The following is a 27043-nucleotide window of genomic DNA, read 5'->3' as shown; positions in this document are numbered from 1 at the left end:
TAAGGCGACAGATAAGGTGGCACCGATAGGCACAGATAAGGCAGTACTGATGGCCAAAGATGGGCACAGATAAGATGGCACTGATGGGTGGCACTAAGCGGCACTGATAGGTACCACTGATAGATGGGACTGATAGGTGGCTCTGATAGGTGACACTGCTGGACACTGATGGGCGGCACTAATGGGCACTGGTAGATGACACTGATGGGCACGGATATGTGGCACTGAGGTGCAGCACTGTTGTTGAGGCAGATTGTGGGCACTGATAGGTGGCACTGTGGGCACTGATGTATGGTACTATGGGCACTGATGGGTGGCACTTTTATTGATTACTGGCTGGTACTGGCAGGGGGCAGGTGTCTATGACTCGCCGATCACAGAGCGCGCCGCGCGCGCCCCTCAGGGGGCGCGCAGGCCGCTCGTGCACGGGATGACGTCAATAGACGTAGTCCTGGCAAAGCAGGTCCGCGCTGTAGCCGTCATTCGGCTATAGCATGGATCTCTAGTGGTTAAAAATTGTTCTTTACTATACTCAGTTCTACAAATAACCTTTTTTTTTTTTTTTTTTTTTTAAATGTTCTATTTTTAAGCCCGATAAAAATTAAATATAACAAATTTAAGTGATATTAAAGACTCATTTTTTATTTTTTGTTAAATAACAAACATGTTATACTTATCTGTTCTGAAAAGTGGTTTTGCACAGAGCAGCGGGCCCTCCCGGCACTCCTGGCCCCTCCCTCATGCCGAGAGCCCCCACAGCAAGCCATTTGCTATGGGGGCACTCGTGAATGTTCACTTCCAAGCCGAACCCCACTCCCCTCCTCACTGGCTGTGATTGACATCAGCGGTTGCCAAAGGCTCCCGCTGCTGTGTCTCAGCCAATGAGGAGGAAGAGCCCCGCAGCTCCTGTATACATCGCTGGATCAAGGTAGGGCTTGGGTAAGTATTGGGGGGGGGGTGGTTGGAATGCTGCACAAGGGTGTTTTTTTTTTGCATAGAATCAACCACTTTAATATACGGTATTTCATTCTCCATTTTAGCCAGTAGATGGAGCTTTAGGTTATTTAAACAAGTTCGCAAGTATCACATTTTTCTCCTTTGTTGAAAAAAAAAATCTGTTTACAGAGATTTATTTGCTGAAGCTGAAATTTACACAGTGAATGAGTCGGAGCAGTGACTCCTCTATTGTTGGATGGGTTAGTGCGGGGCTTTAAACCAAAAAATTGAATATATTGCAGTTTACCAATCACTAAACGTGGCGACTATATTAGGTCTTTTTTAGGCCTTTCCCCTCTGTTTTCACCTGGTAATCTAGCCAATAACACACCTTATGTATTAGAGAGCCTACACGATGGATGAGCAACAGAGACACCTTTGGAAAGCAACATTGTCCATCTGGAGGGGAGGGTAGTATTAGATGTACTAGGTCTAGGGAGATTCAGATACACTAAATAAACTGAAGCCAAACTCCAGCTAACACTTTATTAGCAGTTACAGCAACTGTTGTGTTCCTTTTGGGATAAAGGTCTTACATAAATAAATAAAAGCTGATGGTTTGTTTCAATCCCCCAACTGCTAAATATACAGGAGAGCTTGTTCGGATATAAAAACAACAGACTTACTGGCCAGATCACCAGGTAAAAATAGAGGAAAGGAAGCCTAAAAAGGAAAACAGATGCAGCTATCATATCCAAGTATTAGCAAGCTGCAAGATAATAGATGTTTGCTTTTTGAATTTTAACACCCCTTTAATGAGAGTCATCTCCCTCAAAAGGAGACAACAACTGCTGTGTTCTCTGTTTAGAAAACCCACAGTGCTCTGGAAATCCTTTGCCATGTATTAAAAGAGATTCGTTAAACAGAGAAAAATATGATATTAAACATCAGTTTAATAAATTTATAAATTCCAATAATGATCTTTTTTTAAACCTTGCATTGGTCCAGCTTGGTTACATCTAATTATTCATATCTCACATCTGGGGGCCATTGGCATTGCAGAAATGCAATATAGTAGTATGTGCTACATCCAGTCAGAGCTGGTATCTATTGGGTGCTGCTCGAGCGACGTACCATCTGTACTCTGAACAAAAGGGGGGGGTGGCCGCTTGATTGACACTTCCATATTGAGGCTGTATTCACACGAGTGTTTCATGTGTACCATTTGCCTGTATTAAAAAGTATCCAGTTCTCTTTGCATTACTTCCTTTATGTGAAATACCTGGTGATCCTGCCAGTTCCCCAGCTTTCCTATTTCATGCAAGGCATGGAAGCACAACCATCCCAGTGTGCTGGAAGCATAGCCTGCCTGTATTGCGATGGTCACTTGTTGACATGCCGCCCCATCCCCCCCCCCCCCCGGCACAGTTCTTTAGTGAAAACGTCTGTGTACTGCTGTTTCTCTGCCTCCCCTGCACATATAATTTAATCACGGGGCGTCCATGACTTCCTAGTCACAAAAAAAGTTTATCAGAAATATCCAAAAGCACAGACAAAGCGTGGTACAGCACAAAGTCTTCTCCATGGCACAGTGGAGGTGGCAATTGGGATGATTGTTTACACACAAGCATGCATTATACATGAAAGTAAAATGAATCTGGTCTCTGATAACGCTATAGGCAAACAGAAAACAAGAACAATATACCTCTTATGAAGTGCTTCAAGGGAAATGTGGATGTTATTAGAGAGCCGTGTGTCCTTGTCCCACCTTGGAACATGACAAGACACCACTTACAGTACTGGAGCACGCTCTTCATACTGTCAATCTGCCGTGTGCCCGCTCGCAGAGAAGGATCCGTGCTGTTCTGTGAAGGGTAACGGATGAATACAGCCCAATGCCTTTATTGTTATGGCACTGCTTCTATTCATACAGGTTGTTCATGAATCCACTATTCATACCAATGTAAAAATATATTTGTGAAACTGTTTTATCCGTTTAAGTGTGTGGGAGCCACACTGTAGAAAATGAAAGTACATATTGAGGAAACCGCCAACACTACAATGACAATGAGATATTAGTATAAATAATAAGAAACCTGTCCCACATTAATGGCGGGGAGTATTTTGGTAGTCGTTTTCAGAAAAAGGAAATGGTTACTAGAAGCACTGACACTTCCGCTCATCTTCACAGTGAGGCCCCAAAGCTACTCTGCAAGGACTACCTACTTGGTGCCCGAAAAGGTAGACTGAAATGGCATTTTTTTTTTGTCTAATAAGATACTTCTCTATACAGGTTTAAAAATATTACAACTAGAACTAACAAAATAAACAGTACTAATTGAAGTACTAAAGGCAATCTTTTTGTAGTTTGGATAAAATGGAAAGGGTTGGACCTCTGTCGGGTTTTTATGGCTTTAGATAAGCCAAAAAAAAAAAAAAAATGGCTTTAGATAAGCCAAAAAAAAAAAAAAAGCACCAAGCGGTTGTCCCAAGAGTCTTTATTGCTGTCATTGCCCTGACTGAATGCCAACCTGATGAGTCTATGGAGCCCCCAGAAGTCCAATAGCAATACTAACATATGGCTAGGCAGTGGCGTCGCTAGGGGGTGGCTTTTGGGGCTATAGCCCTGAATCTGGGGCCCAGAGTCTCTGCAGGGGTCCCCAAGGGGAGGAGAGGCTCACTGGGGACACTGATGTAAGTGGGGGGCTCTCTGGGGACCCTGATGCAAGGGGGTGGCTCTCTGGGGATCCTGATGTAATTGGGGGGCTCTCTGAGGACCCTGAAGTGGGGGTCTCTCTGGGGACCCTAATTTTAAGGGGGAGGCTCTCTGGGGACACGAAGTGGGGGGCTCTCTGGGGACCCTGATGCTAAGGGGAGGCTCTCTGGGGACCCTGATTTTAAGGGGGAGGCTCTCTGGGGACCCTTATTTTAAGGGGGAGGCTCTCTGGGGACCCTTATCTTAAGGGGGAGGCTCTCTGGGGACCCTTATCTTAAGGGGGGGCTCTCTGGGGACCCTCATGTAAGTGGGGGCTCTCTGGGGACCCTCATGTAAGTGGGGGGCTCTCTGGGGACCCTCATGTCAGTGGGGGGCTCTCTGGGGACCCTCATGTCAGTGGGGGGCTCTCTGGGGACCCTCGTGTAAGTGGGGGGCTCTCTGGGGACCCTCATGTAAGTGCAACGCCCCTGTGGCTAGGCATGCTCCTTCACTAGCTGTGAGGCTGCATTCACACCTGAGCGTAGCATCTTTGAGCTCTTTTAATTATAATATAATTATAATATAATTTAATTATTATTTATTTATGTATTATTACATATTAATTTATTTATGATCATTTTTAGTGATTTGTGTATTTATGTTACATTTATTTATTCATATATTATTACTATTTTATTGTTTACTTTTTTTCATTTGAGCAGGTCTCAACTCAATCTAAACTCAGATTCATACACATATTAGGGACAATTTAGACAGGAGCTAATTACCCTACAAGCATGTCTTCGGAGTGTGGGAGGAAACCGGCACGGACACAGGGAGAACATGCAAACTCTGTAGTGCTGTGGTTGGGATTCAAACCAACAACCTTATTGCTGCTAGACGGAAGTGCTAACCACTTAGCCACTGTGCTGCCCTTTTGCCTTTCTTGGCCTAATAAACCTGTTGCCTATGCCAGAATACCCAGATGCCTCACTGATTAAGTATTGACAATAGAAACAGTATTTCATATCAGTGACAGAGTAATGAGAACTCACAGGGTGATATTTCAGACTCTGTCTGATGTAGAGAACAGGCTCATTGAAATGTACATTTTTATTTTAAATTGAATGGGTGGTTTTGCAAGGTAAGGGTTCACATATACTTCAAAAGAGATGTTTAGGATATAAAAAAAAAAAAAAAAAAAAAGAAGAAAAAAAAAAAAGGAACCCCCCCCCCCCAAAAAAAAAAATAATTAAACTCACCTAGGTAGATACAGCATTAGACTTATCCCCACCGCCTCTACACTGAGAGTTGAGCTATCCCTTGTAATGGAAATAAAGAGGACAGGTCCTCTTTATGGAGAGATCTGGGGTCAAAAAGAGGGTCATTTTAGGGTCATTGTCCTGCTGGAAAGTGAACCTCTACCCAGTCCCAAGTCTTTTGCAGACTAACAGGTTTTCTTCAAATATCGCTCTGTATTTGGCTCCATCCATCTTCCCATCAACTCTGACCAGCTTCCTTGTCCCTCCTGAAGAAAAGCATCCACACAACATGATGCTGCCACCACCATGTTTCACAGTGGGGATAGTGTGTTCAGGGTGATGCGCAGTGTTAGTTTTCCACCACACAGCGTTTGCTTTTAGGCCAATAAAATGTAATTTTGGTCTCATTTAACCAGAGCACCTTCTTCCATGTTTGCTGTGTCCCCCCACATGGCTTCCCGCAAACTGCAAGCAGGACTTCTTATAGCTTTCTTTCAACAATGGCTTTCTTCTTGCCACTCTTCCATAAAGGCCAGATTTGTGGAGTGCAAAACTAATAGTTGTCCTGTAGACAGATTCTCCCACCTGAGCTGTGAATCTCTGCAACTCCTCCAGAGTTACCTCTTGGCTGCTTCTCTGATTAATGCTCTGCTTTCCCGGCCTTTCAGTTTAGGTGGACAGCCATGTCTTGTTAAGTATGCAGTTGTGCCATACTCTTTCCATTTTCAGATGATGGATTGTAAGATGGAGTAAAGGGGGCTGAATAGAAATGCACGCCACACTTTTCACATATTTGTAAAGAATTTGGAAAACCATTTATCATTTTCCTTCCATGTCACAATTCTGTGCCACTTTGTGTAGGTCTATCACATAAAATCCAAATAAAATACATTTACGTTTTTGGTTGTTGCATGGCAAAATGTCAAAGGGTATAAATACTTTAAAGACACTGTATATGCACACACAATCCCCAAAAAGTTGGGATGCGAGATCTGTATAAAAACAAAATGGAGTAGCAAAGAAAATATTTAAAAAGTTAAAACTGAGGAAAATGCTCCATTTTAGGAAAAAATAAACTCATTTTGAAACTGATGGCAGCAACACGTCTCACAAAAAGTTTTGGACAGGGCTACTAAAAGCTTTCAGAGTAAGTGGTACTAACAAGGAAGCGCTGGAAGAACATTTTGCAACTATTTAGGTTAATTGGCAACAGGTCAGTTACATGACTAAGTATAAAAAGAGCATCTTAGAGAGTCAGAGTATCTCAGAAGTAAAGATGGGCAGAGGTTTACCTAGGTTTACCCTCTATGAAAAACTGCATCTAAAAATTGCAAAGACTTTAAATATAACATCCAAAAAGTATTTAAATATCAACAAAAGATTCCAAAAATCTGTGAGCAAGGGACAAGGCCGAAATGCAATATTGGATGCCTGTGATCTTCGGGCCCTCAGGCAGCACTGCATTAAAAACAGGCATTATTCTATGATGGATATAGCTGCATGTTCTCAGGAATACTTCCAAAAATCATTGTCATTGAACACAGTCCACCATGCCATCCAAAAATGCAAGGTAAAGCTCTATCAGGCAAAGGAGTAGTCATACCTGGACATGACCTATAAATGTTGCCTTCCTCTCAGAGCCAAAGATCATTTAAAATGGTCTGTTGCAAAGTGGAAAACCTGTTGTGTGGTTAGATGACTTGAAATGTCACATGCTTTTTGGCCACCATGGGCGCCACGTCCTTCTGACTAAAGAAGAGAGGGACCTTCCAGTTTGTTTTCAGCACTGCATCTCTTATGCTATGGGGATGCATTAGTGTGTATGAAATGGGCAGCTTGCTTATTTGGAAAGGATTCTGAAAGATATCCAGGTTTTAGAGCAACATATGCTCCCATCCAGACAACTTCTGGAAAAATACAACAACGTGGACCCAGGACTGCCAGGGTCCGTTCACACAGGAGCAAATCAGATCCGACTTCAGGTCGGAAAACATGTAAAAATCAATCTAAGTGAATGAGAGCCGTCGTAATGCACACTACTGAAGTCGCTCCGACTTCAGAAAAGGTTCCTGTACTACTTCAATCCGACTTGTAGGCGACCGGTACCCATTGATTTCAATGGAGGTCGCCTCCAAGTCGTATCTCTGTCTATACGGAGGCGACTCCGACAGAATTATCAGCTCTCAAGAGGGAACTCCACGCCAAATTTATGAAAAAAAATTTGGCGTGGGTTCCCCCTCCAAGAGCATACCAGGCCCTTAGGTTTGGTATGGATTTTAAGGGGGAACCCCCTACGCTGAAAAAACGGCGTGGTGGTCCCCCCCCAGATCCATACCAGACCCCTATCCGAGAACGCTACCCGGCCAGCCAGGAAAGGGGGTGGGGACGAGCGAGCGCCTGAGCCGTACCAGGCCGCACGCCCTCAACATGGGGGGGGTGCCACCCCAAAGCACCTTGTCCCCATGTTGATGAGGACAAGGGCCTCTTCCCGACAATCCTGGCCGTTGGTTGTCGGGGTCTGCAGGCGGGGGCTTATCGGAACCTGGGAGCCCCCTTTGATAGGGGGGCCCCCAGATCCTGGCCCCCCACCCTATGTGAATGAGTAATGGGGTACAATGTATCCCTACCCATTCACCTGTGAAAAAAAAAGTAAAAAAAAAAAAAAAAACACAACACAACACAGGGTTAAAATAGTTTATTGCACAGCTCCGGGGGTCTTCTTCCGTCTTGGGGGGGTCTTCTCGCCGGACTCCTCCGATATCTATCTAGCTCTTTTACTAGCGGAGGAGCCCGGCATTCTTCTTTGCCACCGCCGCCCTCTTCTTCCGACTTCAGGGGTCTTGTCCCCCTCTTCGGTTCTTCTTCCCGGGCCACCACGCCTTCTTCTAGCTCTTCTTCTAGAGGATGCTGGGACTGTGACATCATAATGGGCGGGGACATCATCCGGTGATGTCCTTATATAAAAGTCGCCTCACGCCGCGTGTTCTGTCATAGTGAGTGGAGACAGCGACGAGGCAATATCTCCAGAAGAGAAGAACAGAAGACTGAGCCACTGCTTGTAAAAGAGCTAGAAGAAGGCGCGTGGCCCGGCAAGAAGAACCGAAGAGTGGGACAAGACCCCCGAAGTCGGAAGAAGAGGGCGGCGAAGAGGGCGGCTAGCTCCTCCGCTAGTAAAAGAGCTAGCAGAAGAGAGCGGAGGAGTCTGGCGAGAAGACCCCCCCAAGACGGAAGAAGACCCCCAGAGCTGTGCGATAAACTATTTTAACCCTGTGTTGTGTTTTTTTTTTACTTTTTTTTTTCACAGGTGAATAGGTAGGGGTACATTGTACCCCATATCATTCACATAGGGTGGGGGGCCGGGATCCGGGGGCCCCCTTCTCAAAGGGGGCTCCCGGATTCCGATAAGCCCCCCGCCCGCAGACCCCGACAACCAACGGCCAGGGTTGTCGGGAAGGGGCCCTTGTCCTCATCAACATGGGGACAAGGTGCTTTGGGGCCCATGTTGAGGGCGCGCGGCCTGGTATGGCTCGGGGGGGCACTCACTCGTCCCCACCCCCTTTCCTGGCCGGCCGGGTAGGGTGCTCGGATAAGGGTCTGGTATGGATCTGGGGGAAACCCCCATGCCGTTTTTTCGGCATAGGGGGGTTCCCCTTAAAATCCATAACAGACCTAAGGGCCTGGTATGCTCTCGGAGGGGGAACCCACGCCAATTTTTTTTTAAAGAAATTTGGCGTGGAGTTTCCCCCTGAGAGCTCATTCTCTGATTGGCCGCGGCAAAAGTCGCCTGGCCTGGGGCAGCTTAAAGTCGTGTTGTAAGTCGCCACAAGTCGTGTTCAGGTCGTGTCCAAGTTGCCTCCGAAAGTCGTGTTGCCCCTGTGTGAACGGACCCTTAAGCAGTTAGATGATTGTCACATGAAAAGATATAATAAAATATTTACACAAATGTGAGTGATGTACTCACTTTTGTGAGATACTGTAAAACAGTGGTCATCAACCCTGTCCACAGGGCCCACTAACAGGCCAGGTTTGCAAGATAACTGAAATACATCACAGGTGATATAATTTGCTGCTCAGTGATTGAAGTATTCTAGTCTGCATCTCCTCAAGGTAATACATAAAACCTGGCCTGTTAGTGGGCCCTGAGGGCAGGGTTGATGACCACTGATCTAAAGTATTTAATATCAACAAAAGATTCCAAATATCCGTGAGCAAGGGACAAGGCCGAAATGCAATATTGGATGCCTGTGATCTTCGGGGCCCTCAGGCAGCACTGCAGTAAAAACAGGCATTTTTGGGCCCTGAGGACGAGGTTGATGACCACTGCTGAAAAAAATGGGACAACATTCCTCTCCCAAAGTTTCAGCGACTGGTCTCCTCAGTTCCCAGACATTTACAGAGTGTATACAGTTAAAAGAAGAGGGGATGATACATGGTGGTAAACGTGGCCCTGTTCCAACTTTTTTAGTAATGTTGCCATCAATTCCAAAATTACCTTATTTTTTTCCTAAAAAGGTACATCTCAGTTTAAACATGACATGTTTTCTATTGTGAATAAAATATGGGTTTATAATATTTGCAAATTGCATTGTGTTTTTATGTGGATTTTACACAGTACCTCCACTTTTTTTGGAACTGGGGTTGTATAATTTTGCTGTGAACGCTATAATTTTTATCTACTTGTTAATATCAGGGGGAAACACATGACAAGGCAGTTGCATTAAATGTACAGTATACATTGTTCTTACATAGTGTTTAGTGTGTGAATAGCTGTTTGTGTTCAGCTTAGTAAAGGACCCCCGAATAATAACCCTCCTGAAACTCCCCCTTACACTTTAATAAATTACATACTGTCCGCCTTTCATCTGCCATACACAAATCACCAACACAGCTACAAAGTAACAAAGCCATTCAAACAAGCTTCATTTCTTATATGGACATTACAACAGGAAAAGAAAAGCCTTACAAGTGAATCCATCAAACCCACATATAAGCAAATCAGCAAAAAAATGCAAGCCTTTCCATTGTGGAATACACCACATCTGTAACATTTATACATGCCAATTATTTTATACTACATTGTCCAGTGTTACCTATCTAAAGTGAGAGCAAAATCTGGGGGTTCATACTGCTGGACAAGGATTTTTGCTTAAATGCATTCACAACTGAGCGTTTCAAAGTCACACGTTTTTGCCGTGTTTCTGCCACAATTTTGTACAGGTCACAAATGTAAACAGAAAAATAAAATGCCTGTAATCTGCCCTAAAGAAGCTCATGGTTTTTTTTTTTTAACTTAAGGCGTTTTGCTTCAGGTGACAAATGAAAGGAATTTTGCTTGTTTAGCGTTTTCCATGCGTTTTATGAGCTGAAAACGCTCAGGTATGAATGCAGCCTCAAACAAAAGCTTGAGCATTGCATAACCCCCAGCTCTGCCCTACCGAGCTCATTCCTCTCATAGGTACATTGTATTATATTGCAACGATTTCATGCAGATGCATACCTACAGTGTTAATGTTGATATCAAATTTCAATTTAGTTTTAGTTCTAGTCTTATGCAGGGCTTTTTTCCTCAAACAATAGGTGCTGGAACTCAACCACGACCCCCCAAAACCCCTCCCCCCACATACACCCTCCAAATCACATCAGATAGTGGGTGTGGTCATATTTCACAAACAGTAGAAGGGTCTTAAAGGGGCATTGCATTACAGAGTGCAGAGTTCATGGAGGTTACACACAGTGTAGAGCTGTCACTTGTAAACACAGAAACCAGACGTCTGTGTTTACAAGTGATTGTGGTGAGCAAACACCAAAGGGTCCGAGCCAGAGGTGGTGGAACCGAGTTCCACCAAGTTCCCCCTGAAAAAAAGCCCTGGTCTTATGACTAAAATGTCTTTTTGGTTTTAGTCGCATTTTTAGTCATCTAAATTGTTTTAGTCTTATCTTAGTCGACTAAAATCTCCTACATTTTAGTCTACTAAAATCTCCAGTACATTTTAGGCTGGGTTCACACTGGTGCCAATTTCTCTGCATCCAATTTGCATTTCAGGAGACTGTGACCGGCTCTCAATGGAGCCCGTTCACACTGCTCTGGGAAGGCTGCGGAGCGGTTTTTATTAAAGTCTCGTGAGTGTTCTGATCTGTTTCACGTCAGAATTCAGCCAAAAATTCAGAACTAAAATTGGATCTGAAACGGTGAACAGGGACGCGCCGGAACCCCTGCTGCGAGCCAATCCACAGTGTGAACACATCCTCAGTCAACTAAAATCGAATAGGTTTAGGTAAATTGTAATGCATTTTTGAAGCATTTCTTCAGAATTTCCAAACTCATATACTCCTGGAGTAAAAATTGAATAACATGTAATTATTTATGGTATTAAGGTTGGAACATGCACTACAAAGATTTATCTGTTGTGATATATAACCAGTGTTATTTTGATGTCAAATTTAGTTTTAGTCATATTCAAAGAAGAACTGCAGTCTGCTCACATAATTTGTAATAAAAACATCTTTGTCATTCTGAAGCTTCCCTCCAACGACTTTGCATATTATTTTATATATATTGTGATTCTGTATTTGCCAAATATGTTGCAGAAATCTCCTTCCACTGAGTCTGGCTGCAGCCATTTTAACTGTGGGCAGCCGAAGCTGCTGCCTGTTCACTTCCTGGATTTACACAGACACACAGAGGCACACCTCCAGCTCTGCAGCTTTCATTGGCCCTCTTATGACTCACCCCCCTCCCTTCCTGGCAAACTCTCACTAGAGTGAGAGAGCTATGCATGTTATAGGCCTAGACTATAAGGCACCATAGTTATCGGCGTATAAGACGCACTTTTTTCCCCTTAAAATCAGGGTAAAATCGTTGGTGCGTGTTATATGACAATCCCCACCAATCTCCGCTGATTGTGATGAGAGGAGCGAGCGGAGCCGAGATACACAAAGCCAAGTGTACTTCGGCTAGACTCGGCTCCCCCCCCGTGACTGTGAGCACAGCCGAGTCTAGCCGAAGTACACTCGGCTTTGTGTATGTCGGCAGAGATTGCTCCTCTCCTCCGATCGGCGCCAATATTAAACATAATAAGGCTGCAAGGACACTGGGGAGGCTGCAATGACACAAGCCTGCAAGGACACTGGGGAGGCTGCAATGACACAAGCCTGCATATGGACACTGGGAAGGCTGCAATGACACAAGGTTGCATATGGTATGGACACTGGGAAGGCTGCAATGACACAAGGTTGCATATGGTATGGACACTGGGAAGGCTGCAATGACACAAGGTTGCATATGGTATGGACACTGGGAAGGCTGCAAGGACACTGGGGAGACTGCAATGACACGAGGCTGCATATGGACACTGGGGAGGCTGCAATGACACAAGGCTGCATAGGGACACTGGGAAGGCTGCATAGGGACACTGGGAAGGCTGCATAGGGACACTGGGAAGGCTGCATAGGGACACTGGGAAGGCTGCATAGGGACACTGGGACGGCTGCAATGATGGACAAGTCTGCAGATGGACACTGACAAGGCTGCAGTCTGAATTGTTTTAGTCGTACTTTAGGTCGACTAAAATAGTGTCCATTTTGTCAACAAAAATACTGTATTTTAGTAGACAAAATTAAGACTGCATACCTGCTTCTGTTCGGGAGATATTACAGATCCTCGCTCTGTTAAGTGACAGCTACATGGTTCTGTGTTTCAAAGAAGCACTAAATGTCCTATCTGTCTATGGAGCTCTCAGCATGTCAGTGGCACATCTAAAGCAGGTCAAATTATAATGCTGCATTATGACCTCTTTAATCATACAATATAATCTTATATTGGATACAGTTATGTGATATAGTGTGAATACTAGGGCATGTTCCAATCACAAGTTGCAGTAGTGAGGTTGCCTTTCATGTCCTTCACTCACCGATAGCTTCAGTGACGGCTTGTGTGCCTCGTATAGTAACTACAATCGCTTAGACTGATGTCAGAAAGGCGACTCTGCTGCTAGCAATCCTGCCACATGCAATTAGTCAAAAATCGCCAGCAGAAGAATCACTAACAGGCTGCCCGATTGTCCCCATGGAATCACTCCCTTTGTAGCTGAGACAGCAAGACGTTGCTCCCATCTCTAGAACTTGAGATTCAGCAACCTTCAGGCCAACGACAGAAAACGATCCAGTCCAGCACTAATCATTTCCAGATCCAGTAAATGAGTCAATCCCAACTTCCATCCTTACTGCCGTTCATCTAGGGATTTCATTTCAGCAAGGGGTGAAGGTAAAGTTTAGAAAAACAGCAGTTTGGGTCATTCACCCAGACCATAAGAAACCAATATGGAGTCTGTGTTGTGCAAAGTTTGCAGCAAATCTTTGAGGCACAATAGAGGTAGCAACAAAATGTACACAGCCGTTTGTTGCAAATTTAACTGCAGTGAAGGCATAATTTAGAAATTTTACACATTTGATGATTTCCTTAAATTGCATGTGGGTTATATCATGTGTCCGCATCCAGGGCTGATCATTCGCAGGTAATTACTGCTTGTGATTACATGTGAGCGGCCAGAGCTGTCAGCCTACCATTTCTTTCAATGGGGCTTCTGCCCGCAGCTAATCGCCGGAAAACCCTAAAAGGCATTATCAGCCCCCTACTTTAGCCAAAATCGCCTTCAGCAGATTGGGAAAAAAACAGAACCTCCGTTTTTTTTTCCTTTTTTTGATTGATGGCAGTATTTAATTTAAGGGCACATTCCAGCCGTGCAGTATAGCATGGATAGAGGAATCTATTATTTTTTTTTTTTTTATTAAACTCCTTTCATATAGAGCATTTTGCAGGCGCTATAGCATTAAAAATACTGCCTGCAAAACGCCCTAAAACAGCTGCTCCAATGTGAAAGCCAGAGGGAGCGGTGCACTGGCAGTCCTGCCAGCAGCTTCTTTGGAGCGGTGAACTCACCCGTGTGCCCCATCAATGAGGCAGCGCTGTGATACCGCCGGCAAAACGTAGCTCCGGCGGCATTTTGCAGGTGGATTTAACCCCTTTTCAGCCACTAGCAGTGTGGTTTTAACCAAATAGCGCCACTAAAACGACGGTTTACAGCTGACGCCCTAGGCGGCGCAGTGCGAAAGGGCTCTTATTCAGCTTGCAGGCTAACACTCTATATGAAAAAATAAACAACTTGTCTAGGGGACTACTTTATATGCAACAGAGCTTGGCAAAGATCCGCTTAAATATCTGAGATTACTATGAGACAAGATACTACAGTGACTTTTTTATTTCATTAAATGCTATTTCGCACTATATTTATTTCCAGCAATATATTCTTTAAATTACCTGGTCTCTGCATAGCTTTTCTCTTTCTGTTCAGAACATGTAACACAAGTATGGTGGATTTTTCCTCCCACACATTGATTTTCATGCAACTTGTGAGACTCCGTATGAATTATATATGTGAATTTTATTTGCCAAGTATGCTGTAGCTTTAACAGACATCTTTTCTCTATCAATTAACAGATGAAAGAGACAGGACCACAAGGTGAAAGAATGGTAATATTTTAAAGAGCAAATTTACAATGAAATTGAAAAATGAATATTTAATTTGTATATTTAGAGCCTGTAGGGATAAAGCTGGATGAAATGACATTGTGTGTCATGATGCTGATTGTCAGTTTTGCTATTTCGCATAATGTTGGAAGTAATATACCTAACACAGAAAGCTCTTTTGTATTATGTGGGTGACTATTATATTACCCAGGTTAAAAGCATTGCTTTTAGGCAATAGTGGTTTATAACAGTCAATGAGCTGGTACCAAGGACTGGGACTGCCAAAGGGCTTTTAGCAGATGGCAGTGGTAAAAAGTGATTGTGATCCTCATATCATTACCAACAACCATGCACAATGTCTTTGCTAAAACACCCACATAAAGCCAAAGTCCATGTTATGGCACCTTTGCATATTAGATGCCCCTTTGGCCATATTGGTCAACAATTGAATGGCCACTAGGCACCTTCAGACACTGCAAAATGAGCTTCAGGAGGGTAAATAGCCAATCTTCAAACACCAAGTGAAGTGACCAAGACTCCAAAGACAGTGCTCCCCTACTACTTACCAGGTACAAATAATCACCAAACTTGGGGAACTTTTGGGAACTTCTCGTCATCATACAGCCCCATACAGAATCTCAAATTTCCATCATATAATCCCCATGAAAAAAAGAACAATCTCCATAGGGCAATACCACTAGTAGTAATCAATTTTTTGTACAAAGCAAAGTGTGCACTTACAAAAGCAAGTTCTGAGTGTATATGCACCAGGGACGTTAACGGCTGAAGCCGATGGGGATATCTGCTAAACGGCACAAGTTTAGAAGATATTCACAGTACCTACAGGAAAGCCTTATAATTAGCTTACTTGTAGGTACAAGTGTATAATAAGAAGAATCTACAACTGCTTTAAAAGAGGTATGGGATTAATTTTTATTTTGAAATCATATTTACCAAAGTGGATGTAGCATTTGTCCAATGCAGCATCTATTCCTCCGCATTGGCTCCAAAACTGGAGAACTGATCGATCAAACACCGGCGATCACTGGGTTCTCAGAGCTCTCTGCTCTGCCCCCCCTGCGCTCATTGGAGGCCTGGGCTGTGGAAGGGGGTGGGAGCTGTCAGCTCAGGTTCTCAGGGGGCCCCTGAGAGGCTGAGCCGGGTGCCGGTTCAGGCTCCTGGGAGGATCCCCGACATATGGTTGCAATCTTTCCCAAGCCTGGACCTGCTCTGCCACTCCAGCTGAAAACTTGTCACAGGGGTGCAGACTGAACTGCACTCCTGTGATCCACATGAGAAGCTTGTTTGGCTGTACTCCTCTAAGGCAGAGATACCACTGGGATCATAAAAAAGACAGCAGAGAGTGTAGTCACTGGATTCAAGGAAGAAAATCCCACAGGGCTTCTGTGGCAGCATTAAATTATTTATTTATGCATTTAACTAAATCAATATTTAAAACAAACATTATGGAAGATTGTGAAATTTATAGATACATATGATATCCAAGTTTTATTTTTTTAAACCAACGTTACGCTTTAAATTTCATTCCAGCACAGTGTAATCTACTGCAGTAAGACTTCACAGATCTCCGGATACTTAGGGTGGGTCTGCTTTGGAAAAAGTGTTCCATTTAACTTTCATTCTCTTTTCAATCCGATTTAAACTTGCAAGGCCGGCCTGAATTTGATTGGTAGTTATGAGGGACTTAGACGTACATTCAGGAGAAATGAAACAAACAAGATGTGCTTTAACTGCAGACTTCCAGCTTTAATTTGAGGGTATTTACATCCAAATCAGGTGAACGGTGTAGGAATTACAACAGTTTGTGTATGTGCCTCTCACATTTTAAAGGGACCAAACGTAATGGTACAATTGGCTGCTCAGCTGTTCCATGGCCAGGTGTGTACTATTCCCTCATTATCCCATTTACAAGGAGCAGATACAAGGTCCAGAGTTCATTTCAAGTGTGCTATTTACATTTGGAATCTGTTGCTGTCAACTCTCAATATGAGATCCAAAGAGCTGTCACTATCAGTGAAGCAAGCCATCATTAGGCTGAAAAAACAAAACAAACCCATCAGAGAGATAGCAAAAACATTAGGTGTGGCCAAATCAACTGTTTGGAACATCCTTAAAAAGAAAGAACGCACCGGTGATTTCAGCAACACCAAAAGACCCGGAAGACAACTGTGGTGGATGACCGAATAATTCTTTCCCTGGTGAAGAAAACACCCTTCACAACAGTTGGCCAGATCAAGAACACTCTCCAGGAGGTAGGTGTATGTGTGTCAAAGTCAACAATCAAGGGAAGACTTCACCAGAGTGAATACAGAGGGTTCACCACAAGATGTAAACCATTGGTGAGCCTCAAAAACAGGAAGGCCAGATTAGCGTTTGCCAAACATCTAAAAAAGCCTTCACAGTTCTGGAACAAGAACTCAACTTGTACCAGAGTGATGGGAAGAGAAGAGTATGGAGAAGGAAAGGAACTGCTCATGATCCAAAGCATACCCCCTTATCAGTGAAGCATGGTGGTGGTAGTGTCATGGCGTGGGCATCTATGGCTGTCAATGGAACTGGTTCTTCTGTATTTATTGATGATGTGACTGCTGACAAAAGCAGCAGGATGAATTCTGAAATGTTTTGGGCAATATTATCTGTTCATATTCAGCAAAATGCTTCAGAATTCATTGGACGGCGCTTTACAGTGAAGATGGACAATGACACTGCGAAAGCAACCAAACCGTTTAAGGGAAAGAAGTGGAATGTTATGCAATCACCTAAGTCAATCACCTGGCCTGAATCTGATGGAGCATGCATTTCACTTGCTGAAGACAAAACTGAAGGGAAAATGCCCCAAGAACCACCAGGAACTGAAGACAGTTGCAGTAGAGGCCTGGCAGAGCATCACCAGGGATGAAACCCAGCGTCCGGGGATGTCTATGCATTCCAGACTTCAGGCTGTAATTGACTGCAAAGGATTTACAACCAAGTATTAAAAAGTGAAAGTTTGATGGATCTTTGTTAGTCTGTCCCATTACTTTTGGTCCCTTAAAAAGTGGGAGGCACAAATTACAAACTGTTGTAATTCCTACACCGTTCACCTGATTTGGATGTAAATACCCTCAAATTAAAGCTGAACGTCTGTAGTTAAAGCACATCTGGTTTTGTTTAATTTTTAAATCCATTGTGGTGGTGTATAGAGCGAAAAAAAATTGAATTGTGTCCATGTCCCAACATTTATGGACCTGACTGTAATTACACTTTGATGTGCCAGAATTTTGTAAGGGAAATGCATCAAAGAATCTTGTATTTGAGAACACCTCTACCGAATTACAAACAGGTAAGTGTTCCCAGATCACCATATTAACACCACAACTAACACAGTGGGTTAGATTGTAAAAAAAAAAAAAAAAAAAAAAAAAATCAAAGTTCTGTAACTTTACCAGATTTCAGGAAAACCCAATACAAATATCACAGATCTTTAGGGTCATTTGGATTTGTACGACACCCCCTTCCCTCTTTAAACACAAGAATAATATATACTCACTCGTACAAAGTTGTCAGGGAAAAGGCCTCTTCTTCCTTTCAGCTCTCCTTCCCACCATCCGCCATCTTCTTTTTTGATTTTGGTGATTATTTCACCAGCAACTATAGTCAGCTCGTCATCATGCTGAGCCTTGTAGTCAAACTCCACAATCGCATCCACTGTGAAGATGAATGAACAAAGACATAATTAAAGCACAACCTACCATCTACACAAGTACCAAATTCAGTTACTATGTGACGCACAAACCCATAGTAAGTAAGCAAAAAAACTTGCTTTACCCTCCCTGAGTGATCCACATCCTCCTCCATTTTGTGTCTGGGAGGAGCAATGCATGAGGCACAAAGCTCATAGTCAGCAGTTGAGGCTGGGCTCAGCCTAGAAAATCCACATAGAAGGCATAAGCAGGTTTGTAGCCAGGTATGGACTGACAAGTTACAGGCTTGTCAATCAGCAATGACAATGCTGATAGCCACACGTCCTGCGACATATTTCATCCCAATGTAATGCAGTCAGGCACAGCTTACATGGGAGTAGCAACTCTGCTCTGAATTCAGGAGTAGAGCAGCTGACCCTCTGTCTGGACAGTGCTGATTGGCCTTGTGCTGATCACATGCACTCTCTCAAGAAAAATAAAATAAAAACAACTCTTTAGTAATACACACCAAACTGAGCATGTGCAGCTTGTCCCCTAGATCTGTAAATATCAGGTTATGGAGACAGTGGAAGGAGGAGGTAATCAGAGGAGACAGGATCGAGCATCCCTTTTATACAGTGTTGAGGATTAACCCCTTAGGTTCCACAGTGAGTAAAACAAGCATGCTTTACTGCATATACAGACTGATTTTACGGTTGTGGGTTTAGTAACATTTTAAAAAAGGAGAAGAAAAGCTAAAGCTCGCTTGGCTGTACTTCTCCTGTAGATCATAGGAGTGCAATTCATTCTGCACTGCTGTGACCCGTTTTCGGCAGAGTGGGGGCTGAAGTCCGCTCTCTGCTGACGTCACAGAATCTGTCCAGTCTCCGCATAATTACGACCATGGAGTTGGGATCTGCCCAGATCCCTGCACTGACACATGGTTTAGCCTCTCAGCGAGCCGCTGAAAGTCTGAGCCGGCCGATCTTGCCCCCTTCACAGCTCAGCACTCCAGTGAGCGAGGAGGGGGCAAAGCAGAGAGTGGTGAATGACAGTCATCAGCTCTCGGCTTGGGGAGCTGTGAGAACTGATCAGCGGTGTCCAATCGCTCGGTTCTCAGTGTAGAGGCTCCGGGGGACAGATGCCACATCCACCTCGATAAGTATGAATAATAATAAAAAAAAAAAAAAAAAAAAAAACGTTTCTTTTAAGCATAACTTCTCAATCATCGACTGTTTTAAATCCTTATGCTGCTAGCATTAATAGATAGGATGGCATATAATATTTACTTGTTTTATTCTTTTTTGTTTAAATTTCTTTAGGTGCTTCCTGGTTTCTGGCCTAGGCAAATGTCATACAGCCCAAGAGTCCCAAACTTTTTCAGCTTAACCAGTCCCTGACCGGTGCACGCTGATGTACATCGGCAGAATGGCACGGCTGGGCAAATGGGCGTACCTGTATGTCCATTTAAATTTCCCGCCGTGCCATCGCGTGCCGGCCGGGATCTCCATGAGTCCGGGTCATAGGTCCCGTGGACTCGATGTCCACGGGGATACCCGCGATCGTCTCACGGAGAGGAAGAACGAGGAGATTCTAATGTAAACAAGCATCTCCCCGTTTTGCCTAGTGACAGTGTCACCGATCTTTGCTCCCTGTGATTGGGAGCAGAGATCAAAGACATGTCACACGTAGCCACATGCCTCCCACAGTTAGAATCACTGACCAGGACATACTTAACCCATACACTGCCACCTAGTGGTTAACCCCTTCACTGCCAGTGTAATTTACACAGAAATCCGTGCATTTGTATAGCACTGATTGCTGTATAAATGACAATGGTCCCAAAAAAAGGGTCAAAAATGTTCGATGTGTCCACCATAATGTTGCAGTCATGATAAAAATCGGTGATTGCCGCCATTACTAGTAAAAAAAAAAAAAAAAAAAAATGTATAAAAATGCCATAAAACGATCCTATTCTTTGTAAACGCTATAACTTTTGCGCAAACCAATCAAACGCTTATTGCGATTTTTTTTTAACAAAAATATGTAGAAGAATATTTATTGACCTAAACTGAGGAAAAATAATGTTTTTTTTTATTTTGGGGGGATATTTATCATAGCAAAATGTAAAAAAGAATGCATTGTTTTCAAAATTGACGCTATTTTATTTTTGTTTATAGCGCAAAAAATAAAAACAGCAGGGGTGATCAAATACCACAAAAAGAAAGCTCGATTTGTGGGGAAAAAAAAAAAGGACATCTATTTTTTTTGGGAGCCATGTCGCACGACCGCGCAATTGTCAGTTAATTCGACGCAGTGCCGAATTCCAATAAGTGCTCAAAGTGATTTCTCAGCAAACAAAATCATAGAGACCCGGATGGATGAGGAAGTTGGCTTTGATTAAAAATGAATTAAATATGTTTTTGTTTGTGGTGCTCAGATGCAATGTAGCTCCGCTTTAATACATTTGTCAGCTTTTATTTCCATAATGTTTTATTAGGATTCCACATGGCATATAAAGAGAAAACAAGAACATTTGTTACAGAATATGTATAATTGAAAGACAGATGTCTTTGAGCCATACATTAAGGAGCCCTTATGAATAGATTTTTTATACACGTTATATTCAGTGAGGTTTGCCTTCTCCTTCATACGCTTTCTTTTTGAATTGTAGTTCACCATCCTCCTAGCTAATCAGAGGCATATCTATTCAGCCTCAACAATACACTGACAGAATCCTACGTCACCTATGGACTAGATATACGACAGTGATGATTCATTTATCCTATGAATTCTAAGTTTGGATGAGATTTTCTCCCCCTCATCACCCCTCCACCCGTAACCCCCCCCTTTCTTTTTTACCTTCCTTCTCTAACCCCCCCCCCCCCCCTTTTTCTTTTTTCCCTTCCTCCCCTTTTCTCTTTTTTCCCTTCCTTCTGTATCCCCCCTTTTCTTTACCTTCCTTCTCTATCCCCCCTTTTCTTTTTTTCCTTCCTTCTCTATCCCCCCCTTTCTTTTTCTCCCTTCCTTCTCTATCCCCCCCTTTTTTCTCCCTTCCTTCTCTATCCCCCCCTTTTTTCTCCCTTCCTTCTCTATCCCCCCCTTTTTTCTCCCTTCCTTCTCTATCCCCCTCTTTCTCCCTTCCTTCTCTATCCCCCTCTTTCTCCCTTCCTTCTCTATCCCCCTCTTTCTTTTTCTCTTTCTACCTTTTCTCCCTCTCCCTCCCTTCCATATTTAATTCTTCCCACCCTTTCCCCTCCCTCTTTCCATTTTTGCTTCTCCCCCTCCCCTTCCCTTCCCGTCCCCCCCCCCTTTTTTTCCCCTCCCCCTTCATCTCCCCTCACCTGTGTTCCTTATATCATTCAATTGAACTTAAATTTGTTCCTTTTTTTAACACAAAATTCCAATATACCAGTCTATACATTTGACAATATCTGCAAATTGACAGACTTTAGAGGAGGATTGAGTTGGGTTTCCCACCACCGACCTAGCAGACTAGGCGATACCATTGTCCCACACACTGATTATACAAGTAACTATAATACTTCCAAAAATATAGATTATTATAATACAATTTTCGATCCATTCCTTTATCTAAAATATCCATGGTCCATCCTTATATGTTAAATTCATAAATGAATGTAAAATGCTACATGATGAAATGAGAAGAAGACTGAAATATGATTTTTAATCACTAGATAACACTATGATAATAGCAACGTATAAATGTCCTAATGATTGTTTGTAATTACACTACCTTTTAGAGGAATCGAGGCCCTGATGAAGTGGGGCAGCCTGCGAAACGCGTTAGAAAATACATAGAATCCTAAGGCCTAACAATATACTAGCATGACCATCACATGTGTGAATATGTTTTTAACATATGTTTTTGATATGAAATAAAACTCTATGTAATTTTATATTCGATGAGTTGGTGATTAATATACCCTAGAAGGAACATACAAAGTCCCATTCAATTTCACGTTTTTTTGTATAGATGTCTTAAATAGGTAACTTTAGAGGAATAAAACATACACAATATAGTTTGCATTCAAGTATATACAAAAATAAGGTGCACATCAGTCCCATAAACGTTGTCAGTTTTTAAAGTGGCTTTAAATCCGCAACCACAAAAGTAATATATGGCAGATTGCCAGTCATTAGATGTGGTGGTTGTATTTGTTTTATTCTTTTAGGCTTTTTCCTCCCTGGTGATATTCTGGATGTGGGAGCAACCTAGACACTTTTGGATGCAGCATTGTTAATCCGGGGGAGGGTAGTGTTAAATGTACTCTCTATCGTATTCAGATACACTAACAAATGAAGTCAAACTCCACCTAATACTTTATAAACAGTTACAGTAAGGCTTCATGTACACGGGACATTTTTACAACCTCTCCTGAACTATTTAACTTGACAGATAGTAACCCACATTTAAAACGTCAGTTTTTCGGCGTTTACATGCCACGTTTTGCGTTTAGAAGCATTTCTTAAAAAAAAAAAAAAAAAAAAAACATTTTTTTTTTAAATGGTCAAAAACGAAAAACACCAATAAACGAAATGTGGCTAAATGCGGTTTACTGCGTTTAGCATCTGAAATGTGGATCTTCAGCATCTGAACCCATTTTTTTTTGCTTTCAAAGAAACGCTGTTAAACGTATCTGCCTAAAAATGGCAATAAACGAGACTGTGTACATGGTCACATAGGATAACATTGAATGAGTTCGGAGGCAGTTGAAAAAAGCGTCCAACTGCCTCTGAACATACGTTTAGCAGCGTCCCGTGTACATGGGGTCTAATTGATTTGTTTATTTAAAATAAATAAATAAATACTGTATTTATTGGTGTAAAACATTCACTTTTTCACCATGAAAATTGGGTGCAAATAGCGTGTGCGTGTTATACGCCAATACTTACATTTTAGCTGCCTTATTTAAAATTTTATTTTTTTCCCTGAAACTTCCCTCTTAAAATGAATGTGCGTGTTATACGCCAATAAATACGGTAAATAAAAGCTGACCATTGTAAAACACCCTGTCAGTGTTATATGGTTTGTAACAACCCTCACCAACTGCTACATCTGGACAGCTTGTTCGGTTGAAAAAATAAATAAATAAATAAAACACGGACTTAATGGCCGGATCACCAGGTGAAAATTAAGGAAATAAAGCTTAAAAAAAGAAAACGAATGTAGCCACCACTTCTAAGAACTGGTAGGCTACTTTTAGTAACTGCAAAACTACTTGCAGTACTTGTTTGCATATAGCTTTTTATTCAGATTCCTCCAAAATAAATAGTCATTTCTATTACCAGTAATACTAGTTGTCAACTAACTAAACTTTTAGCCAATAAAAAAATTCTATAGCTAAACTGTAGGGGTATACAGACAGGTGCAGGAGTCAATGAAAGTGGACTATGCTGGCTCTGTGCCCACACCATTGCATTACATGGCTAAGACATTAGACACAGAAATGAAAACTCTGACAAGTTCACTGGAGCAGAGATTTTTTTTTTATTCTCGATTCAGACCGCATTCAAGGCAGAAGCGTCTAGAACATATTTTTTTTTTTTTTCATATGCAATACAGTAAAACCCAAATGAAACCCATAATCAGGACGTTTTCAATAGAAGTAAATGAGTGCTAATTGAATCTCTAAAGCATAATGGCCAATTTACTAAGATTTGTGAGTTATTTTAGATTGAATTTTGCAGTAAATTGCAAGGTTAGATCATTCAATAGCAGCCCGACCCCCCGGTAAAATCCCTGTATTACACCTGCAGAAGCGGGAAAAAGAAAAAAAAAAGAAAAGAAAAAAAAGCAAAAAAAAAAATCTTACACCCTTACCCATATATCATCTGAATACATAAAATGACCTAAACACATATATACAAAATATCCTAATATGAGCGTTCTTGTTTCCCCTGATAATGCGATCTGACACATAACGCGCTGCATGGGGTTAGAACGTATGCTGACGTTATTACACTCACCGATGCTGGTGTACTCTTAAATAGTTCAGATTGTTGGGTAGTGCCTCCAATGATCTGCGCATGCGCAGTATGTAACGTTACACCAGCTGATCTCCGGATCAGCTGGAGTGATGTCTACAGTGTGCATGCACAGATCATCAGAGGCATTATCCAGCGATCAGCAAAGCGCAAAGGAAGAATCAAATCGCCACATTCTGCCTTGCTCTCTCTGTGCATGCGCAAGACTTCACCGATCACACCCCAGGAGGAAGAAGATCTGCACTATTTGACAGAATACCGCGCTGTCAGGGCTTGGCTCAGCCCTTCCTTCTCTGAGTTGGCCACTCAGCTGTCGGCTAATTGCCAGCTCCTATCTCTCCACAGTTACTCAGCTGTTGATGATATCCTGCTAGTCAGTCCTGCCTACTTAAGCCGTCCAGCCCAGAGGATCTCTGCCTTCGCCTTGGTCAACATCACAGAGACGCTCGTCTGCATTCCTGTTAAAAGACTTGCTTGGCTGACATCCCTTGTGCCTCCAGATCTTGCTTGCTGTTTTACTACGCTCATCTCCAGCTCCCTGACGTTTGGCTTGTCTGACTATCTGCTCCGGTTCCTGAACTCTGGCTATGTTTTGACTACATTTGTTCTATTTACTTTTATTATTAAAGAAGTGTGATTTAATTGTACTTCTCTCTCTGTCTGATTTCAGGGTCTCTGACACGTGCTTAATATCCAAACAAAAGAACTCGCTGCTCCAGGTGAGACAGAAAGCCTAATGATATCACAGGTGCCCGCCTCGGCTCGCCTCCGTGCACGATCAACACTGAAGAAATAGCTGCACTGCAAGATCCATCAAAATTCTTATTTAATGACAAACATCCCAAGTGTTACAGACAGTTCAAATGGTAGACACGTTTCACACACTAACAGGTGCGCTTATTCATTACCAAAATCAATAAGCGCACCTGTTAGTGTGTGAAACGCGTCTACCATTTGAACTGTCTGTAACACTTGGGATGTTTGTCATTAAATAAGAATAAGAATTTTGATGGATCTTTGAGTGCAGCCATTTCTTCAGTGTTGCCTGACACGCGCTTGCTGATCGTCGGATATTGCGATATTGCGGATAGTGTCGACATAACGCCAGCTGATCAAGAGATCAGCTGGAGTGACGCCAAGTCCTGCGCAGATCGTCGGAGGCATTATCTGACAAGATGCACTATTCAACAGAACACCGGCTGCTGGCGAGGTGTTTGCATGTATTTGAGTTTACCAATGTGAGTACCCTTCTACAATTTTAATAAACAAACACTTAGCAGTATTCACTCTATGAGCAGCCATTGTTTCTTTTCTCCCATGACGTCTGATTAATGCAATGTGGTTTGGAGTTATTGGGCCATTTGATATCTGTGGCTGGGATCCAACAGACCAGATCTAGAGAACCGTAGGACACCTGGGGAGGTGTCAGTTACTCATGGTTTGATCCCTGTAGTTGGGGGGGATCCATTTTTTTCTGGCGAGAGGCATAAGTGTGAAGGGCGCATATTTGTGTTGAATTTTCAGTACCCTTCACTCTTTTGATGAAATTAGATTGTATAATGACATGAAGGGACTAATGGACTTTTTTATTTTTTCAGCACATAATTGTGATTTATCACTTTCTTTGTATATATTTACAAGAATTCGCATTTCTTATTTCTTATTTATTTCTGTACAGTATATTCACATTTCCTAAGTATTTTTTGTTATTTACATAATTTTGCACTGCATGCGTTATAAGGTCCGTATCAGGAAGCACACTATAATTTGTATATAAATATTTTTTTAATTGAAATTATAAAAATTGTTATTTAACTAGTTTACCTCGTTGGCTATATCTGGTACTTGTTAAAGGGGTAAAACAAGCTTTAGCAAGCTTTATTGTAAAAGTGATTACTTATATGTTTGACTCACATGTGTTGCCCACCCCCCGTGATTTCCAGGCTTTCCCACTTCTCCCGGGACCACACCAATTAAAGTTAGAATGGGGACTGGGGGAACAGATGTCTCCAGATCTTCGCTAGTTCCATTTCAGAGATGTCAGAATCCCGGGTAGAAAGCCAGGTATACAACTGATCGAGCACAGTGCTCTGCAGGTGGCTTCAGGAGAGGCCAGGGATGACATTAGGGGTCTAATAGACCCCTGTTGTCTCCATAGACAACATTGGCAGGCAAAAGGTTCCATCACATAAGGCTCCATTCACATCTAGACATTGCTATTTTACAGGTGTTTTTACAGCGTTTTTGCAGCGTTTTTGTACAGGCGTATTGAAGTTGACACGTCACTTTAAAAGGTGACAGAACGCTCAGATGTGAACAGCCATTGAAATGACTGGGATTTGTCTTGTTGGGTATTTTTAGAGCTGAGGCTTAGAGCAGAAAATCGTCCAAAAACGCCTAGATGTGAATGAAGCTTAAAGCGGTTTTGTACCTAAAAATGAATCTTCTTGTTATTTAAAGCACATGATAGCATACTTACATTAATGAACCCTGAAAAAAAAAATATGCAGTACTTACCTTATATTTCAGATGTTTGTGCTGACTTCCGGGCTGTCCTCCCATGGGAGTAGGCGTGGTTATCATCCTCGCAATGGTCCCTGGGAAATTTCTAAGCTATTTCCCAAGAATCCATGGGGGACAATGAAATTGCGAAATCTCGTGAGATTTCGGAAGGAGGACGCCGGTCACACGACGAGGGCGTGTCCGAAATTGCCATTTTCAAAGTGGGCAGGCAGCTGTATCTGCCATTACCACTATTGAAACTTTTACAGCGCTGCTCACTGCTATCAGTGAGCATGCGCGAGATGGAGCGGTGGATGCTGGGAGCCGAGCGTCATAGAATAGAGGAAGTAAATGCCTGTGGGCTTCAGACGCCCACAGTTAAAATGGAAAACGCCTGACTACTTTTTTAAAAGTTATCCGAAGCAAAAGA

The 27043-nt window shown here is 42.7% G+C and overlaps 1 protein-coding gene across 2 annotated transcripts in view; it reads right to left on the bottom strand.

Moving 5' to 3' along the window:
- SH3KBP1 (SH3 domain containing kinase binding protein 1) overlaps positions 1–27043 on the bottom strand; it is a 530573-nt gene that overhangs the window by 433066 nt on the left and 70464 nt on the right. For both annotated transcript variants that reach the window (XM_077480738.1, XM_077480739.1), the window contains exon 2: positions 17970–18127. In XM_077480738.1, coding sequence (XP_077336864.1) covers positions 17970–18127 — 158 coding nt within the window. The remainder of the gene's footprint in view (positions 1–17969; positions 18128–27043) is intronic.

Source organism: Lithobates pipiens, unplaced genomic scaffold (assembly GCF_037356315.1).
Source record: "Lithobates pipiens isolate NorthernLeopardFrog02 unplaced genomic scaffold, aLitPip1_a1.2 Scaffold_16, whole genome shotgun sequence".
Classification (NCBI taxonomy): Eukaryota; Metazoa; Chordata; class Amphibia; order Anura; family Ranidae; genus Lithobates; species Lithobates pipiens.
Note: the sequence above shows the minus strand (reverse complement) of the source record. Positions and strands in the feature narration are given on the sequence as shown.